The sequence below is a fragment of the Mastigoproctus giganteus genome, chromosome 10 (genome assembly GCF_048544385.1).
Source record: "Mastigoproctus giganteus isolate SK-2022 chromosome 10, ASM4854438v1, whole genome shotgun sequence".
Taxonomy (NCBI): Eukaryota; Metazoa; Arthropoda; class Arachnida; order Uropygi; family Thelyphonidae; genus Mastigoproctus; species Mastigoproctus giganteus.
The window spans coordinates 39,933,664-39,946,438 of record NC_143584.1 but is presented as its reverse complement, the minus strand read 5'-3'; the positions used below and the strand labels follow the sequence as shown (position 1 = coordinate 39,946,438).

Here is a 12,775-nt window from a genome sequence, read left to right as displayed (position 1 = left end):
TTAGCAAAGCTTATTAATGGATGGTGTCTCTGGAACGGGTTAATATCGTAAAGCAACATGCACTGTATTGTAAAGCTACGTGCGTGGTTTGAAATGTTTAACATTCATTTTTTACAATTTACGTTCACATTTTCAATTTTGTTGATACTTGATACCTGGGGAAAAAAAAAAAAAAAAAAAACCTCTTAAACCCAGGAACTGCCTGTATATAGTTAGGTTCATTTTAAACTTTTTTTTGTGACAGTTCCTTCATGAATGGAGCTCTGTAGTAAACCGAGGGCAACCTGTATAAGGAATTCCAGAGCCTTTTCAGGTATCCCTTAACTTTAATTCCATTTCAAATATTGTAAATGATAATCATACACCAAGCAAAATATATACATGATATACTTACTTGCCAATTAGAAGTCTCTTTAACTGCACTGCTTATGGCAATATTCAAATGAGCCATCAGATTAGCCAGCATTGCTTCATGTAGGATATTGTAACAATACATCTGAAATCAGATTTTGATATAAAAGAAATGCCCACAAAAACATCTACATTGTAATGAAAACATATAACTTAATTAAAATAAAGCATAAGAAAAATATTTTAATAAAGGTAAAATGCTGCAGTTCCCACTAAAATTGCTAACTCTGATTTTAAACTTAAACTACAGGATTGCAGATGCCGCTGCAATGTTACTGAGTCCATAGTTAACAGTGTAATATACAGAATCATCTGGACAGGTGGAACTATGAGAGAATCCACAGCATTTCTGTGTTAAGGGGAGAAGGCAGAGGGAAAATTTCCTTTAGTCAAACAGAAACATATCAGAATAAATGCCTATGGAGGTTGTAAATTTATCTAAATTCAAAAAAGGGGTTGAACAAATACTTACGTACAGTGCTTTTTTGTAAAAAAAAATAGGTACTGGTACTCATTCTTTGCTATCAGGAAAAATTGAAAATGTACTCTAAAAAAATTTTTTTCCTGATATTGTTACTTTCGTAGTAATGTTTTTGGAATAAGAACAACAAATTTAGTATATTAGCACAGTTTATTAAGTATAAATTAATTATTCAAGTATATATAGAAAAATAAGTAAAATGTGAATAAAATAAGTAAATAAATCGGTCAACTACTGAGTGCTGGGCACTCAGGATGACATGAATGGTCGTTAGTGTAGTATCTCAAATAGAGAGCTTTATGGTAACTGAAAAAAAAGTTTCTAGTACCAAGGCTTGGACTAAAACTGAGGAACTAACGAAAAAATTGTCTAAATGGTTCATTGAGTCTTTCCAGATGTTGTGAATGACAACGGTGGGAGAAGCGACTGGCAGGTGAGGGGCGTGCAAGACTCCACACAGGCACCTCTCCACCACTTCAACACTGGCCCTCTGAGTATCTCCTTGCCAGGACAACTCCAGATTTAAAAATTGTTGAAAATACTTCAGGTCGCAAAATTTATTAATGACCTTTATAGAATTATTAACTAACTATTTAGAAACCTTTTTGCCACCAAAAGGAGAGTTACTTAGTACAAAGAATTGAAGAGCAATAAAAAATTTCTGATGGCAGAGAAGAAAAACGCATGGGATATATATAAATTAATGGGTGACATGGAAGCCTATGATAGATATAAGCTGGTCTGTAACCAAGTCACAAAGGAGATAAGGCAGGCAAAGGCAGATTATGAGAAATTCTTGGCAAAGGATGCAAAGAAAACGAGAAAAGAGTTCGTTACTTATGTAAACTCTAAAAAGAAAGGGATGAATCAGCTTAGTCCACTGGATATTGATGGTTCAACTGTTGATGATCCTGCTCAGGTGGCTAACAAACTAAACGAGTATTTTGCATCTACATTGACACATGAGTAGATATTCAGGAAGGTGAATGCCAGAGGTGAAGTAAACTCTGGCAGTGAGCTAGATGATTTTGTAATAACTGAGAGGAAAGTGGAGGAGAAATTGTTGAAGATAAACATAAAAATGGCACCCGGGGTGAATGGGATCTATCCAGTTATATTAAAGGAGGCAGCAAAGGAAGTAAGCAAACCCTTAGCCATAATTATGAGAGCTTCTTTTGCCATAATTATGAGACTACTCTTTGACTGGAGCTGTGCAAATGTGACCCCACTTCACAAAGGAGGATCAAAAGCTGACACAAGTAATTATAGACCTGTGAGTTTAACTTCTGTTCCAGGAAAATTAATGGAAGCACTGGTTAAAGAAGCACTGCAGGATCATCTAGAGAAGACTTCCGTTATAGCTCAGACACAGCATGGTTTTGTTAAGGGAAAGTCTTGCCTGACCAACTTGATTGGATACTATGATGCAGTTACGAAAGAACTGGATGCAGGGAATAACTTTTTTGATATTATATATTTGGATCTTAGAAAGGCTTTTGATACTGCTGCACATGGAAGACTGCTGCACAAATTGGAGCAGTGTGGCATTGGAGGCAAATTGCTGCTATGGATAAAGGGATGGTTGAGGGGGAGAAGACAGAGAGTGGTAATCAATGGACACTGCTCACTGTGGACTCATATTATTAGTGGAGTCCCTCAGGGTTCAGTGTTAGGTCCATTGTTGTTTTCTGTATTTATAAACGATATTGATGATGGTATATCAAGCTTAATGTCCAGTTTGCAGACGATACGAAGGTTGGCAGGGTTGTTAAGGACACTACTGACAATATGCTGCTGCTGCAACAGGATCTGGAAAGGTTGAGCAGATGGGCTGAGAGGTGGCAAATGAAGTTTAACATTAACAAATGTAAAGTACTGCATATGGGAAACAGTAAACCCAGAGCAACGTACCATCTCTGTGGTACTATACTGACAGTGGAAGAGAATGAAAAGGACGTGGGAGTAATTGTGCAGGCAGATATGAAGTTTTCTGAACAGTGCAGATGGGCTGCAAAAGTAGCTCATGGTGTCTTGTCAATGATATACAGGAATTTTTCTAGCAGGGATAAGGAGGTGATTATTCCCTTGTACAAGGCAATGGTCAGGCCACACCTTGAGTACTGTATACAGGTCTGGAGGCCTCATTTAAAGACGGATGTAGCTGTTGGAACGAGTACAGAGAAGGGCAACAAGATCAGTGAATGGAACAAAGGGTTGTTCTTACGAAGAAAGGCTAAATTTTTGCAAATTACAGTGTCTGGAGACTAGGTACCGGCGAGGTGATCTGATAGAGGTGTATAAAGCCTTGAATGGTTTGAGCATGCTCAATGCTGATGGGATTCTTCCTCTTGTTCAGAATAATCACCTGAGAGGGCATAAATTCAAACTGAGGAAAGACAGATGTAGAATAGATGTGTGGAAATTTGTTTTTAATCCATGGGTAGTTGGTTGGTGGAACAGACTTCCATCCCTTGTTGTGGAAGTTGATAGCCTAAATAAATTTAAGGCTCAGCTGGACAGGTATTTCGAACAAACAGAGTAGTGAAATGGGAGTGTTTTTTTTTTTTTTTTTTTGTTGATGCTGCATTAGCTTGCTTTCTTGCATCATATGCCTCTACTAATGCTAATGCTAATGCTAAAAAAAGCACTGCTTACGTACATAGGAGAGTGAGGGTGATTATACTGGTTATTCTCGGATTTTTTTTTTTTTTTTTTTTGCTGATGCTACATTAGCTTGCTTTCTTGCATATTTTGTCAATACCAATAAAAATACTAAATTAGCACTCGGCAGGCTCTTTGAAATAGCAAAGGTAATTTTTTCCTTCTTACAAGTTGGCTAAGAAATATGGTTGTTTAGAGAATGCCCTGAAAATTCTTCAGTGCAGATTTCCTATGCTCATGATTAGGCATATACAATATTTTCATCACTTGTTTCAATATACCTAATTAAATTTATAAAATTAAATTTATACAATTAATATTATTTATAAAATTACACATATTCATAGAATGGACCACATCACATTTATTTTACAGCATCCAACATATAAAGTAAAACTTGTCCATATGTATATGTGTGTGTGTGTATATATACATACATATATATATATACACACATATATACATACATATATATATATACACACATATATACATACACATATATATACACACATATATACATACATATATATATATACACACATATATACATACACATATATACACACATATATATATACACACATATATATATACACACATATATATACACACATATATATACACACATATATATACACACACATATATATACACACATATACATACACATATATACATACACATATATATATATACACATATATATACACACATATACATACACATATATACATACACATATATATATATACACATATATACATACACACATATATACATACATATATATATATATACACATATATACATACATATATATATATATACACATATATACATACATATATATATATATACACATATATACATACATATATATATATATACACATATATACATACATATATATATATACACACATATATACATACATATATATATATACACACATATATACATACATATATATATATACACACATATATACATACATATATATATATACACACATATATACATACATATATATATATACACACATATATACATACATATATATATATACACACATATATACACACATATATATATATACACACATATATATATATACATACATATATACACACATATATATATATACATACATATATACACACATATATATATATACATACATATATATATATACATATATATATATAATCCAATTAATCCAAAAATTAAATAGAGAGATAGAAATATTAAAAAAAACAAAAAAAAAAAAAAAAAAAAAAATAGTAGGAAAGCTAAAATTAGTGGCAGCAGAAAAGCATAATCCACTACATGTTGCTTATAATAAGCTAAATTAAAATAGGATATTTGCCAGATAATGGAAAACCAGTAGTGAAAAAAAAAAAAAAAACCTTAGCCAAATAAAATAACAACAATAGCAGAAAAATATATAGGGGTGAGATAAAGAAAAAGAAGGTAGTGTTGAAGCAATGTTCCTAAAATAATTTAGAAAATTAAGCCGATTAAAATGAATTTAGCAGCGCTCCCTTGATGACGCCCGTTTCTGAATTATGTGAAATCTCACTAAGGTGGAAACGTAGACTAACAACATTACATGCCCAAATAAATTGAAAATAATAATTAATAAAATGAAATAAAATAGACTGACCATTATGCCTCATCTTTACAGAGGACCACGAGGCTAACAATAGTCAGGGAATTACTGCATTTCGAACGCCAAAAAAATCCATGCAACGACGGAATGATACTAAAATCAGACCGCCGATGCAAAAGATTTGCATAGCGGTGGTCCTTATGCAGCAAAAAATAATAAAACAGACAGCCTAGTACTCGCATGCCAAACCACACCACTGACAAAACAATAGTTGAACTGAAAATATATAGAAACAAATTAAGCTATAGATGGCGGTACCAATTAATCCAAAAATTAAATAGAGATAGAAATTAATAAAAATATATATTAAAAAAAAAAAATAATAATAGTAGGAAAGTTATATATAGACAAATGTTTATATTCAGTGTAAGGTGAAGGAGATAACATGAAATAAATTGATTAACATAAAAATAGAAATAATAATGAAGATAATAATGTTACCTAAAGTAGTGGGTCCTAAAACTTTAACTACTTCTTCATAGGGTTGGCAGCCAAAACCATAAGAGCCACAACAATAAGCAGGGTCTCTGGTTCTGTTATGATGTATACATGCGAAAAGTATAAATCACAGCCGACCCAACAGAGACCAAAAAGAAAAGAGTAAAATTAAAAAAAAAAATTGCCATTGATTAAGGGGGAAAAAAAAATTTTTTTTGAAGTCAAAAGGATAGATACATTACAAAAATGACTTCAACTTATTGTGTGTTTGGAACAGAATCTGTGAAATAGTTGCCTGTGGTGTTTATAATGTAACATTGGAGAACCAAGGATAAAACCGATAGATCACTGTCCAGAGTGAATTTTACTTGTACAGTGTATTTTACTTGTCCACAGTGTATACTCTGGACAAGTAGAATACAAAAATAATTTAAGGGTGGATCAGCTGCAACTATTTAATATACAAAGAATTATGAAGTAACCAATATATATATATATATATATATATATATATATAGTAGTAATATTATAATGTCTAGAAGAAAACAAAGCAGTAGAGAGAAAAATAGGGAAATTTTATGAAAGGGATCATATGTCAAATGCTCCAAAATGTGCAGGGCAGCGCTAAAGAAAATAAAAGTATATAAAAATGTGTAGTTTGTAACATAAGTATAGAGTCTGAAAAGATGGAAAAGAGAAGTACAAGGGTGCCTGAACTAAAAGAGGGTTAAAGGAAAGTAGAAAAAGGAAGTAAAGTAGTAGTGAAAAAGTGAAAGAATTTTAAAAAACCTAGCGCAATAATGAAATGGGACTAGGGCTTACAATACCGGTCAAAATCTTAATACCGGTATTTTTAATTTATGAAACCGGAATACCGGTAATCAATAAAGTAAGGAAAAAAAACAAGTACTGTAATTACTTGAATTCATGTTTTAAATAAACTTTTATTGCAATAATAAATATTCTGAAAAAAAAAAAATCATTAAAATACAGTTATTCTAAAAACAAAAAAAAAATACATATTGTTACTGCGAAGTTTAGTTATGTTTAAGCATCCACACTACCTGTTGCTGACCGGGCTAGCCGGGTGGGTAAAGTGCTTGCCTGGCAACCCAAAGGTCGCAGGTTCAATTCCCGCCTCGGGCTTGGATCAAAGTACTGAAAAAACCTTGGGAGGTGCATTATGGCCACAGAAGCCTATGCGCCAACAACTACCAAAAAAAAAAAAAAAAAAAACACCACTACCTGTCCGAATAAAGTGAGCTCTTAAGAAACATAAGCAATAAATTATGATCGTTTAAAATGGATCTAATTTTGGTACATACAGTATTTGATTAGCGGCAGAAAACGTCCTTTCGGATTCTATTCTGGTTCTATTGTACTGAGATAATTGTAGACGATCTCAGTCCGTATTTCTAGGCTTCAAAATTTTTTAGCAAAAATAGTTAAAAGCATTTCATTAATTTCCGACTCAAGTTCATCTTTTAATCTCATTGGAGTTGGGTAATTTCTTATTTTGGAAAGAATTTGCAGAACACTGATGTTCTGTTCCATGTTGGTCTTCCATGGTTGAATTACGTTCATCATTTTCTGAAAGAGAAAGACGTTTTATCAAACGAAGTATAATTTTCACTATAGTATTTTTACTGAGTCAGGGAGAGAACAAAGAGTGGGGATAAGGAATAAAGAGACCAAAGAGTGCAGTTAAGGAATTCTTCACATATATAAATGCAAAGAACGGAAGGACAAATCAGATTGGAACCTTATGTAATGGATGTGGGATAGTATTAAATAACATAGCTGAAGTTGCAGATGAACTCAATAGTTACTTTGCATCGATATTTACATAAAAAACCCTTTGTGTCAACGAGATATTATGGAAGTGAAGTTGAAAAAAAAAAAATGTAATTAATGATGTTGAAATTTCAAATGATTATTTAATGAGAACTTTTGTGTCTACAGGCGAGTAAGGCTCCTGTGGTTGATGGCATATACCCTATAATCTTAAAGGAGGTGGCAAGTGAGTGTATTGAACCATTAAGGCTAGTTATGAGAGCATCACCGGACTCAGGAGAGATTCTGTTGGATTGGTGTAAATTGGAACATAAAGGCGGCTAGGAGTGTAATGGGAAATTACCGACCGACCAGTCTAACTTCAGTAGTAGGAAAAATCATGGAGGCAATAATCAAGGGTGGAATTCAGGATCATTTAGATGGAAATGGAATTCTGTAGGATACACAGCATGATTTTGTAAAGGGAAAATCATGTTTAACAAATCTGGTTAGCCATTTTGACAGGTCACTCGTGAGCTGGATTTAGGGAATAATTTCGACATTGTTTATTTGGATTTCAGCAAAGCATTTGACTCAGTCCCACATGAGTGGTTACTTAATAAGCTGGAGTAGGCTGGAATCATAGGGAAAATCCTTCGATGAATAGCACGATGGCTTGAGAGCACCAGGCAGAGGGTTGTGATAAATGATTATTCCTCAGACTGGGTTAATGTAAGAAGTGGGATTCCCCAACGATCAGTATTGGGACCACTGTTGTTTTTGATTATTTTAAATGACATCTATGAAGGAATGGAGGGTGTGAGGTCTAAACTTGCAGATGATGTAAAGATCAGTAGAGTAGTTAATGATCGCCGCCAAGCAGAGCTTTTTCAGAATGACCTAGATAGACTTCCGGGATGGTCAGAAAAGTGGCAGCTATGCTTTAATTCTGCAAAATGCAAGGTCTTACACCTGGGCAACAGCACTTGGTGGAGTTGAACTAAAGTCAGTAGTGGAGGAACGGGACTTGGGAGTTATGACAGGGTCAGACATGAAGTTGTCTGAGAATTGTGGACAGGTTGCAATGTTGTATGGTGTCCTATTGATGATTTATCGAAAATTTTCTAGTAGAGATAAAGACGTCATAATCACATAAAGATCATTTTATAACCTTTATGTAATTAAATTTTTTTAAAAATTAGTACCAAAAAACCAGTATTTTTTGCACGAATACCGGTATTTCAATACTGGAAAAAAATGACCGGGATCCCGGTATTGGCCCTAAATGGGACTATAGAAGAACACAATATATGTTGTTGTTTGTAGGCTTTACGGCATACGGGCACCAAAGGCCATAATGCACCCAACTATGGTGATATTAAATATATAGTTATATCTGTATAGATGTTATTCAAATTTATACTGCATTGTGCAGTTTTCTGTTTGAGGAAACCAAACATTTTGGTTACATGTGGCATGTCTGCTAGGAGGTCAGAAATGCTGAAAGAGGTGTTTGTCATTGAAGTTGTGGCAAACATAGCTTGTCGATCAGTATTGTATTTGGGACAATCAATAAGTACATGCTTGACAGTGAGCTGAGTATTGCACCCTGTGCACCGTGGTGGATCAGTGCCTGCAAGAAGATAGAGATGAGTCAGGTGTGTATGACCTATTCTTAGTCAAGCTAGTACTATTTCTTCATGTCTATTCTCACATGTACTCGACTTCCAAGGCTGGAGACCTTTCTTTATACGTAGCAGTTTGTTACCAATTTGATTTTGCCAGATATGTTGCCACTGCTCAACACTTCGCTTCTTTATAATTAATTTGAAATCAGACAGTGGTATGCTAAAGGGTTGATCTAAAGGATCTGTAGCAGTTTTGGCAGCTAGGTCAGCAAGTTCATTTCCAACAATTCCAATGTGACCAGGGAGCCAACAAAAGAGTTTGTTTGTTCTTATTTAACTTGGTCATGATAAATATGTACAAGCAAGGGGTTATGATGATTTTTATTCTGCTGTACAGCTTGGATAGCACTAGTTGAGTCTGTGTAGATAACGCTCTGCAAAATATTGCTGAGAGGGTGAAATTTAACGCTATGTACTATGATTTTTAGTGTTTCTCACTAACCATGGAATAAAACGGAAGACGAAAAACCCAAAATTTTTAAAATATTTAATATTTAAAATAAATTTATTCACAAACAAAATACCATATTACTGATAGTAATTTTAAAATAAGACAGGATAACAAAATACCGAATTTAAAATGCAATAAAATATACTAGGTTAAAAGCGCTAAAATACTAACTGACGCTTTCAAAGGCTTCTGCCTTCTTTCTCAACAGTGTAATTTCTATTCTGCGGTGCATCATTAAATACCAGCAGGTTACGGTGCGTCTCACGTGAACGTGTACTGTTCCCGTCAGAACAGGAAGTGGCTCGGGAGCGTTTCAGGCAAAAACGTTCATCCCCTCCAAGGATTACCGCCTCAAAGAGGGGATGAACAGTAGAACTAATTCGCAAGCTCTCGAGCCACTTGCGGTCCCAAAATCTATGCGCCCGATCAGTGATGACTGCTTCATCTGGGGAGATTTGATGTTGCTTCTCCCAGAAATGTTCAGCTACGGCAGATTTACCATAGTCTGCATTTCTTATCGCATTTGTGTGCTCCCCCAGATGATCTCTGAGACGCCGTTTTGTTTCTCCCACATAACACTCCCCACATTCTGGGCATTTAATACTGTATACGACCCCACTTATATTTTCATTTAAGACAGGGTCCTTTACCTGTGACATGATCGTGTGCAGCTTCCTGCCTGGGATTAACGCTATGTAGATAGTATAAAGTTCTGCAGTGTAGCTATTGCATTCAGTGGGGAGTTTCTTGGCTATAGTAAGGTTGGGAAATACTACTACTGCTGCTGCTGCTGCAGCACCAACATGGGTGTCAGTTTTAGATCCGTCCGTATAGATTGGCGTGTATTCTGCATGCTGGATTCTCAATGCGGCATGAATTTCCAGTATGTTCTGCTGGGATAAGGTATGTTTCCCCAACGATGTGGGTGAAAGGTCGCATAGTGATATGTGATACATTCAACGTGGAATTGTATTATGTGAAGTGGCCAGTTGTATAATGCTAAGGACAATTTGCCAATCACTAAGCAGTGAACGCAGATGTTTCCCTGTTGATGGGTTTTTAGATGGGTAGGCTCTGTAAAGATTTTCCCATTTGGGTGAACTGGACAACCCTACTCGGTCCATTCCGAGTAGGGTTGTCCAGTTGCCCTTTGACTTTTGCTGCATAGTTTAACAGAAGCATTTGTTTGCGTAGATGTAAAGAGGTTTCAGTTGCTTCAACATATAAGATCTGAAATGGCGATGTATGGAATGCCCCTAGTGCAAGATGAAGAGAACTGTGGTGTACAGGATCAATGCATTAGCATAGGCACATAACGCAAGAAAGCAAACTTATATATCATCAGCCAAAAAAACATAAAAAACCCTTATTTCACCTATCTACTCGCTCCAAATGTTTGTCAAGTTCTGCCTTGAATCTACTTAAGTTATCAACTTCTACAACGACAGATGGAAGTTTGTTCCACCAATCAACCACCCGCTAGCTAAAGGCAAACTTCCGCACACCTATTCTACTACCGTCTTTCCTCAATTTGAATTTATGCCCTCTCAGGTGATTATTCTGAGCAAGAGGAAGAATCCCATCAGAATTCAGCATGCTCAACCCATTCAAGGCCTTATACACCTCAATCAGTTCACTGCGCAGGTGCCTAGTCTCCAGCCACTGCAATTTGCAGAGGCTTAAGCCTCTCTTGGTAAGAGGATCCCTTCATTCCCCTCGCCAATCTTGTTGCCCTTCTCTGTACACACTCAAGCAACTCTACATCCTTCCTAAAATGAGGCCTCCAGACCTGTACGCAGTACTCAAGCCGTGGCCTGACTATTGCCTTATACAGAGAGACAATCATCTCCTTTTCCCTGCTAGCAAAATTCCTATATATCATTGACAAAATCCCATGACCTGCCATGGCAGCCTGTCTGCATTGCTCAGAAAACTTCATATCTGACTGCACAATTACTCCCCAGGTCTTTTTCATTTTCTACCACCTTAAGTGTAGTACCACACAGTTGGTACGTTTCTCTGGGGTTACTTCTACCCATATGAAGTACTTTGGTTAAACTTCAAGATTAAACTTCAGTTGCCACTTCTTAGCCCATCTGTCCAAATTATCTAGATCCTGTTGCAGTACCACACTGCTATTGCTGTCATTAACAACCCTGCCAACCATTGTATCATCTGCAAACTTCGACATTAAGCTGTTGTTGTTGTTGTTGTTTGGATTTTTAGGAGCATTAGCAACTAAGGCCATATTGCTCCGGGATATGCGGTGGTCATTCCCTGACCTTCCCACATCCCCCGTATTTGGTGGTGACGGGCTCGAACCCCGGTCTAATCAAGAAGCGTGTGCTGCGTACTGCTGCTCCTTCCCACCTGGCTACGGAGGCGCCTTCGACATTAAGCCTGACATATCTTCATCAATATCACTGATAAATATACAAAACAACATTGGACCCAAAACCGAACCCTGTGGGACTCCACTAATAACATTAGTCCACGAAGAGCAGCACCCATTAATTACCACCCTCTGTCTTCTCCCACTCAACCATCCTTTTATCCATTGTAGCAACTTACCCTTAATACCATTCTGCTCCAATTTGTACAATAGTCTTCCATGTGCAACAGTGTCAAAAGCTTTCCTGAAATTAAAGTATATGATCTCAAAATTATTGTTTGCATCCAGTTCCTTTGTAACCACATCATAATATCCAATCAAATTTGTCAGATAAGATTTTCCCTTAACAAACCCATGCTGTGTCTGAATTATTGCTGCAGTCTTGTCTAGATGATCCTGTAATGCATCTTAAACCAGGGACTCCATTATTTTACCCAGAACAGAAGTTAAACTAACTGGTCTGTAATTACTCATGTCATCCTTCGATCCCCCCTTTGTGAATTGGGGATACATTTGCACATCTCCAGTCCATGGGGACCTACCCTGAGTCCAAGAATGCTTTCATAATTATGGCTAGGCTCTCATAATTATGCTTAGTTGCTTTGCCGCCTCCTTTAATATAACTGGATAGATCCCATCCACCCCAGGTGCCTTTCTTACGTTTAACTTCAACAATTTCTCCTCCACTTTGCTCTCAGTTATTACAAAATCATTAAGCACCCTGCTACAATTTGATAACCTTCTGCCATTTTCAAACCTTATAACTCCTCATTTGGGAATGTAGATGCAAAATACTCATTGTTTGTTT

The 12,775-nt window shown here is 36.0% G+C and overlaps 1 protein-coding gene across 1 annotated transcript in view; it reads right to left on the bottom strand.

Moving 5' to 3' along the window:
• Nucleotides 1-218: 218 nt before the first annotated feature.
• The window catches only part of LOC150078993 (importin-13-like), a 250,429-nt gene continuing 237,872 nt past the window's right edge, over nt 219-12,775 (bottom strand). The window contains exons 12-13 of the mRNA XM_090382915.1: nt 395-496; nt 219-284 (exon numbers count right to left, since the gene is read on the bottom strand). Of these exons, the coding sequence (XP_090239041.1) occupies nt 219-284; nt 395-496 (168 nt within the window). The remainder of the gene's footprint in view (nt 285-394; nt 497-12,775) is intronic.